This window comes from Seriola lalandi, unplaced genomic scaffold, assembly GCF_002814215.2.
Source record: "Seriola lalandi dorsalis isolate HSWRI2012SDOR001 ecotype SW California unplaced genomic scaffold, Sedor1 jcf7180002054488, whole genome shotgun sequence".
Classification (NCBI taxonomy): domain Eukaryota; kingdom Metazoa; phylum Chordata; class Actinopteri; order Carangiformes; family Carangidae; genus Seriola; species Seriola lalandi.
The window spans coordinates 42081-50254 of NW_019525041.1; the positions used below are offsets into that span (position 1 = coordinate 42081).

An 8174-nucleotide genomic window follows, 5' to 3' on the forward strand; every position below is an offset into this window, starting at 1 on the left:
TTGCCAAAGGGATCGCCAAAGTTCTTACTAGTCATCCTGAGGGGGTCAAGGATGTCTGTAACAAAATTCATGCCCATCTTTCTGACTGCTGGTGAGAAAACACCATTTCAAAGTCATCAGGATACATCATCTGGGAACCATGAATGTCTGTACACACATTCTGTCAAAGTACATAAGTTACATGTTAAAATATTTTGCTGGATAAGCAAAAACTTTGATGCTAAACGTGTTGATGAAAAGTCATCAGGATTCATCATCTGGACACCATGGATATCTGTACCAAATTTTATGGCAATACACACACAAAAGGTAAAAATGTCAACCTCATTGTAGGGCAAGAGGACAATTTTGAAGACCACCAAAGTCAGTGGTATTCATCCTCTAGGGAGCTTGAATGTTAATGTTCCAAATTCTTGAGCTATTTCAGTATGGACCGGACAGAAAGTGGAGGCCCGACAGATGGACGTTACCGTCCCTAGAGTCACGGAACCAGCATGGCTAAAAATGAAACCACTTTGCCTCATCCACTTAAGCATGATAAATGGTGAGAACACAACAGGTACTTTAAGTAAGGAATAGTGATGGCCTGTGCATTTTGCCTAGCAGAGCATTTTGATGTTAATTACATTAGGTTACAAAGTGTTGTTAAGGAACCTGAAAGGTCTGCAGGTGCTGCATCACTGACTAATCAATTGCCATTATCATGCCTGAGACAAAGGTCTCAACCCAAGGGACATGTTGGACGCTGCTATTACTTCTCTCCTCTTTACACTGAACAAGACACTCTGCAACATTTAATGGCCGCTGGGAGGTGTTTTAAAGTGATGGCTCTGCACAAAATGAGTGTCTCGTCATTTCAAAAACAAGAACATAACATGAAATATCCAACACAATGGCTGTGGTGTGGATGTGAGGTCTAAATATGAAGCCATTATAGGAGGAGCTGGCTACTCTACTGTTGCTGCACCTCCAGTAGGAAATGTCTGAAAAATATCTGTGTCTTTTGTGCCAGTAAAAATCTGACTTTCACTAGCTGCAGTTTTGTTGTTGTATAACAAAACATTTTGTCACACAGAGTACCCAATGAAACCTCAGTGGAAACTTACAGTGTCCTCAATGATGTGATTATAAGGATTAGCACTCTCTCTCCCTCTCTGCCCCCCCCTGACCATTTATCCAATGGGTGGGAGGGAGCGGGACAGAGCAGAAGGGGGGGAGATTGGCAACAGGTTTTACCGCACTGGCCAACACACTGTACTTACAGCTAACAAACAGCTCTTTCTATTAATCTGCACAGAGACGTTCATTCACACAGAGTCATTCGTCAGAGTATAGCTGTCAGTTTGTTCATTTTTATATGGTTTAGGTTTTATTTGTTGTTTTTGGGAGAATACTAAAGATGATTAAGACCGCGCTTCAACATGTGAAGAAACATCCAGGGGTAGGTTGCATCATATTCATGTATCAATTGAGTTTTGTGATTAGTTCTATGACTATTCAATATATAGTGATTTATGCATTAAGACCTAATAGACTGACTGTAATGTTAGATTGGTATATGCTACCATATATGTATATGTTGGTATATAACAGCCTTGGTTATGAATAGGTTTGCTGGGACATTTGCTATTAGTTTTGAATTCACTGAGTATGGTCTTACCTATGAAAAATATAAAAGTTAACCTTTTTTCACTGACTTGCAGTTAAACATTGAGAAACACAGGGTGGAAAATACGCTGCAAGCAACATGTGACTGTGCTATTGTTTACCACATCTTAAAAGTTGGCTTATATCCAGCTCCTCAATAAAATTTTACAAACAAAACTTATGTACAGCAATGAAAGTCACTGTAAAATATTTAACTAAATAAATATTAACACCAATATAATATCACAGCATGTGCCAGTTCCAATCACTAGTAAGGGGATCTTTGAGCTTAGATTCTTTTGTTACATTGACAATAAAACTATTATAATTCCTATTCTGATCACTGACTTGTTGAAATTTGAAACAAATACTGTGACTGCAGATTATTATTTTTGCATCATTGGCATGTTAATTTGCTTTACTACTATCATAATAAAAGAAGAAAGGAGGAAAGACACAGAGGCTGTCTGTGCTAGTTTTTTTTCTGTTGCCTCAGAGCTTTGCTGTGGGTGACCCAAATTCAAGGATTGACGGGGTTGGCTTGGCAGTGCACCAGAAAAGTAATAAGGGCAGCAACAGTATCGAACTCTAGTGAGTATAAAACACTACCTATATCAGTCAGACTGAATAGTGAAAGGTGAAACACTCACTTGTGTGGCACGTTATGGAGATATCAGCACTGGGGAATGGACAGCTCCCTACACACAGGCCAGGCCTGTCTTGCTTATTTGCTGTGTGTGTGTGTGTGTGTGTGTGTGTGTGTGTGTGTGTGTGTGTGTGTGTGTGTGTGTGTGAGTGAGTGAGAGGGAGAGAGAGTGATCAAACCTGACCTGTTTCCATCTGTTTTGTGTGTGCATGGCTATCAGCTGATCAGCCTACACTTTGTGCGCACTTGTGTGTGTGTGTGTATCTTTGCATGTTCATGTGTGTGTGAAAGAGAGAGTGAAAGAAAGAAAACTTGGTAAACATTATGTATATGAATTTTTTTCCAAGGTTTTCTTGAAGATATTATGAAATTCACAGTAAATCTCCTTGGAGGAGAATTCAGCAAACATAAAACCCATGCTGGGTGAGGACACTGTACAGGACATTTATACAAAGATAAACTGCAACAGCAAACACGTGTCGTATAAATGTAATTTCTCACTGAAGTAAATATTCACAGATAATGTATCAGATTAAACACATTTTTAAATACATGCATACATATAAAAAATATCCAATCTTTGCAGTACAATATTCATTTGTACAGCATTATTAAACTTTGTCATGGTTATGTTTAGGCACTCACAGCACTTGGGTATGGTTAGAGAAAGATTGTGGTCTGGTTTAATGTTTCCTGTGTGGACTGTTGTTGGAATAAAAAAGAATTTAAGACATCTTAGAAAACGGTGACAGGTATGTTTCCATAATTAATGACAATAAGTTGATAAAATGCTTATGCAAAAAAGTAAAAGCAAGAAAAACCACACCAAAGAATTAGAGCTGAGATGATTAGTCGATTTATCAATTAGTCATTCAGCAGAAAATTAATCGTACTACCTTAATTCTGGATTAATTGTTCTATAGTCGATAAATTGCAGAAATGCCAATTCCACCTTCTCAAATGTGACAGTATGCCTATTGTATTTTCACGGTTTCATATGATTCTGCTGATCTTTGTCTGGATTGCTGGTTGGACAAAGGCAATTTGAAGATGTCACCTCTGCGTAATTAAATACACATTTTCTGTTTTAAAAAAAACAAAGCAATTATTCATTGATTCATTGAGAAAAATAATCTGCAGATTATCATAGTAATCGTTAGTGGCAGGCCTATTCATAGTCTTTACAATACTGATCGTACATTCACTCAGCTGTTTGCTGTCAAACTGCATTTTGACAATTGAACGTCTGATCAGTTGAGTCTGAAGCAGGGAGTCCATGCTACGAGTCAGAGTTGTTAGATAGTTGTGTGCCGAGCGTGAAGCAGAGGATCTGCATCTCTCTTCCGTAGCTTTAAGGTAGTGAATATCAAAGTTTTATCACCAGACATTCTCCTAATCAACAGCAAGCAAAGTGACAACGTAATCAGACAGAAGACAGATGTCTAGATACAGCTGAGTAGAGACATCCTTCAGTTCAACCTGATCAAACTGTCATCTCTCTACAGCCTGAGTAGATCTGTGTGGGCTGAGAACATCTGTTCACTAGTGGTGTGACTCTATCTCTCCCTCTCTCATATACATAGAGTATCACATAGCAGAGTAGACAGGAAATGTACTATATGGCAGTGCAGTGCTGATGAATAGGTGCAGCGCAGTGAGAGGATTGTCGCACCTAAGCTTTGGGTGTTTAAGATGACATATCATATTATCCCCCTGTCCCCCTTAATGTGCTTTTCTATTTTAATTCCTGTCATCATCACAGCTCAGAACATCAAATAAAAGCGTGTCTGCATGTGTGCGCACATTCATGCCAGTGTGTTTGAGTACGCAGACCAGGTGTGCGTAAGCTCATTTCTGTGCATATTTGTGCGAGTATATGCATGTGTTTAAGTGTCTTGCTCTCATGGTGTGTGTGTGTGTGTGTGTGTGTGTTTGTGCGATGCTGTCGCTCAGTCTGACAGGTATACTGTAGTGTTGAGGAGGAGAGGCTGGCACACACTGACATGCAGCAGCGCTCTCTTCCACCGCGTCCTTGCCCATTCAACCCAGGCTGACAGTGAGCTGCCTCACACATGGCCTGGGCCTCATGCATATGGAGGAGGGCAGTGAGAGGGAAAACAAGAATAACAACTACCCATGTTTGTGTGTATATGTGTGTGCATTTCACACAGGTGTATGTTTCGTAGTACATATCAGAGCCAACCACTTGATAGAATATGGTTGTTTATCTTCATATGCCTCTCTGGTCTGGGATTAATGCATTCCTCCCTCTCTCCTCCCTCTCTCCTCTCCTCTCCTCAGTTAATCCCTCAATTTTTCTTCACAACTCTGGGCCTCACAGGGGCCTTCCTCTACCTGATCCGCCTGGCAAGGGGGCCTCATGTCACGTAAGTCTCTCTGTTGTTACTACACTTGTAGCCATTGTAGTATTCTTCCATCTTGCTTTTGACAATATGTGCATTTACAGAATGTGTAGCTGAATCCAAACATTGAACGATTGAAGCCATTTATCATTTGATAATAAAACTTTCAATATAGCCAAAAAGGTTGGGTTCTGATAGCTGGGTCCATTTTGGATCTGGGTCCATGTTGGCGATGAAACTGGACTCACTGAGCTTAGAGGCAAATGATTAGAAAAGCACAGGCAGAACATGTTACTGTTCTGTGATGCACAGTGCACAAACATTTCTGTACTGCAATTTATTTCTTATTTATTGCCCGACACAGCCAACAAATATATCTGTGATGAGTTCAAATGCGCAGATAATTCCAGCCTGCTGACTTAATAGTTCATTCCACTTCAATCCATTACAAATGTTGAAAGTGAAACCCTACAGATACGGGATTCAGATTTGATAAAATGCCGTCCATCACCCATACACGCAAGAGCACTGAATTTGATACCGTCATCAAAATAAAGCTTTGTTTTGACGGCTACATGTTGAATTAAAGTTTACAACAAAACACAGCTGGCTGTATGTAAATGTCATAATTGAGAATGACAATTTGCACCAACACCACTGAACTCAGTGAACTCACATACAGTAAATGTGCACTGCTCATGTCCTATTCTGGGCCACATAGAACCACTTGTTCTAAGGGTCAGCCATAAAGCCTGACCTCATCACCAGCTGGTGATGAGTGCTGTGGTCAGTGGCTGCCTCTCTCTCTCAGACACTGTCTAGTGTTTGTGGTAATGGAGAGAGAGAGAGAGAGAGGGGAGGTGGGGGACGTGCTCGCTCTGCCATCAGTCTCTCGGTCTCTTTGTTTGTGCTTTGGCGGCGAGACGCGCTGCCACAGGGGGAAGAGGAGGAGGGAAGGACAGTCGCTGTGGAGCGCTGTGAAATCCAGACTTTGGTTAATGAACACAGGAGCACTGCCAAGTCACTGGGCTGAGTTCACCTCATCTCATAATCACCTCTCTTTTTCCCATCTTTTGTCTCCATCCAGCATTGATGTATTTATCTCCTTTTGTCTCCGTCCTTCTGTTCCTTTCGCCTCCTACTTGTTTACATATTGGCCCGTTTTTCTCCATATCTCTTTTTTCTCTGCATCTGCTCTTTGACGTCATCACGTATGCCTCTCTCATATGTGTCCTTGTCTTTTCTCTTCCCTCATTCGTCTCCTCTTTATTCTCCATGCCCTGAATCTTTCCACATTTGCAGCTTCTGGGACAAGAAGAATAACCCAGAGCCCTGGAACAAGCTCGACCCAACCTACCAGTACAAGGTGACTATTCCCGCCACACAGTGTATGGCCGCCCTCCCTGCTCACATCAATCAAGTTTGTCAGAAAACTTCTCTAGATGAGAATGACATAATTTCACTGAAAACCTCACATTCATCGTGAGCTTAAAATATAAAAGATTTAGACAAACCAGTGCTGGCAAACTAATGTCAGATCAAAATGGTAGCTTTCTGGCTTTCTCCACATCTGTTCAAACAAAGGAAAACAAAGTGTCTTTCAAAAACAAATTAAGGCAGATGGAACCGGGAGCTTTTAGTGGTGGGTGGTAATTTGCCTTACCTCTTGAACAAGGCCAGAGCTCCAGACAAACTAATGAAAATATTAATAACAACCCTGACCCAAAATAGAGGAGAAAAACAACCAACTGACAGGCCCCAGTAGAGGAGATCTGGATGATGTGTTTTTCAGAGAAAAGAGCGTTTTCTGAGGGTTTCAAGGCTGTGTTGCTTGCCAGTGGAATGAAAGTCGCTGCAGACAAAAGGTCAGGACATGGCATGTTTAATTCTCGATAGCAAGGCAAAGGTCTCACATCGAAATTCCACTGAAGTCCAAACAACGATCATAATGAGGAGGGGGAAGCGGGAGAGAGAGAGAGAGAGAGGAGAGAGAGAAGGGGGTAGGCGAGAGTTTTAATGGCAGACCAATCAAGGAGAATACACGAGGAGAAAATAATCACTGCCAGTGCAAAAAATGTGTGTTTTTCATGGTTGGAGGGCTGTGATGTATGCAGAACACATGCATGCAGTCATATAATGTATTTATTATCCATGACATATGCAAACTGTTGTCCTAAAAGACTCACAAAACAAAAATCTGCTAAATAAATCAGCTAGAAAGAATCAAGTGAGAGTGTGTTTGCACATCCTCACCCATTTTTATTTATTTATTTTTTTTTTTTCAGCGTTCTCTCCTAAAGACAGCACTGATGAATTTAATTTAAGCAAAACAGATTTAAATGTATTCCTCCTGCCTTCTACAGTTTGTGGCCATCAACACAGACTACAAGAACCTGAAGAAAGAGGGCCCTGACTTCTAAAGGTCCTCCAGGTAACTCCAGGGGCACCGAGTTTGGCAGGACCTCCTGCTGTCGCCTCGCTGATGTGAAATGACTTCCTATACATTTCTTCAGTCTCACCTCATGCCCCGCTACAGCAACTCTGAATTAATACTATGAATAAAAACAATTAAAAAATCATAAAAGAGAGTGTTGTTTATATGCTTCTTATTTTCTAGTCATCACAAAACATTTTCCCTTGGGCTGCAGTAATACAGTGATAATGATGATCATCTGTGTTAATATTTTCTGTTAGAGCTCTTTCTTGTATGAAGCCCTCAGCTGGAAGGTCAAAGGGTGGGGTGTGATATTGAAAATCAACTTTAAAGCTAATGGTGATCCACGGCTTCTTTCTTAAAATCTGCACTAATCAATATCTTATTTTGGCAATGGATCAAATTTCTACAGTGATGTGAAAGGAGTCTCTCACAGTGATGAACCCAGAGAATTATTACCTGTTTTTGCCATTCCCCTGAACTCTACAGACTTGTTTGAGCGTCTTTCAGATCATTGTTTTACTAAAAAAAAAAAAAAAAAAAAAAAAAAAAAAAAAAAAAGTCTGATAAACTCATTGTACACCACCTGCCACAAGTGGCAGATAGACAATGTGAGCTGGTAAAACACAGTGAATAATTCAACTTGATTGAGCAGATGTGTCATCACATCAGAATGGACTATTATAACAAAAACTGTAGAATAAAAACCATTTACTACCACATCTGCAACAACAACAACTGCTATCCTAACAAAAAAGAAGTCAATGTGTACGTCAGGCAAAGACTATGTAAGTGTTTGGAGAGAACAGGGATGGTACAGTAAAACAATGCAGGGAAAGGATTAAGATAAAATAAGGACCTCAACACATACAGCAGAGCAAACTTCAAAAACATCACAAAGATGCAACACACTTCATGGTGTACCAGGTCACCATCCAGGACATACTTGCCCAGGCTTGTAAAAATACAAGAGAGACATAAAGGAAAATCTCACACCAAAGTCTCACAAGTTCTTAAAAATGAAGGTTATGGGTTGTGGTTAGAGAAAGTGTCAGGTCAGGGGTTGTTAAGTTCATGTATTAGA

At 40.4% G+C, this 8174-nt stretch overlaps 1 protein-coding gene across 1 annotated transcript; it reads left to right on the top strand.

Moving 5' to 3' along the window:
- Positions 1 to 1226: 1226 nt before the first annotated feature.
- Positions 1227 to 7244, top strand: LOC111659802 (NDUFA4 mitochondrial complex associated like 2). The gene is made up of 4 exons (XM_023412849.2): positions 1227 to 1441; positions 4595 to 4680; positions 5959 to 6022; positions 7020 to 7244. Exons 1-4 carry the CDS (start codon positions 1400 to 1402, stop codon positions 7074 to 7076), a joined length of 249 nt encoding a protein of 82 aa, XP_023268617.1. The 5' UTR covers positions 1227 to 1399; the 3' UTR covers positions 7077 to 7244.
- The last annotated feature ends 930 nt before the right edge of the window (positions 7245 to 8174 follow it).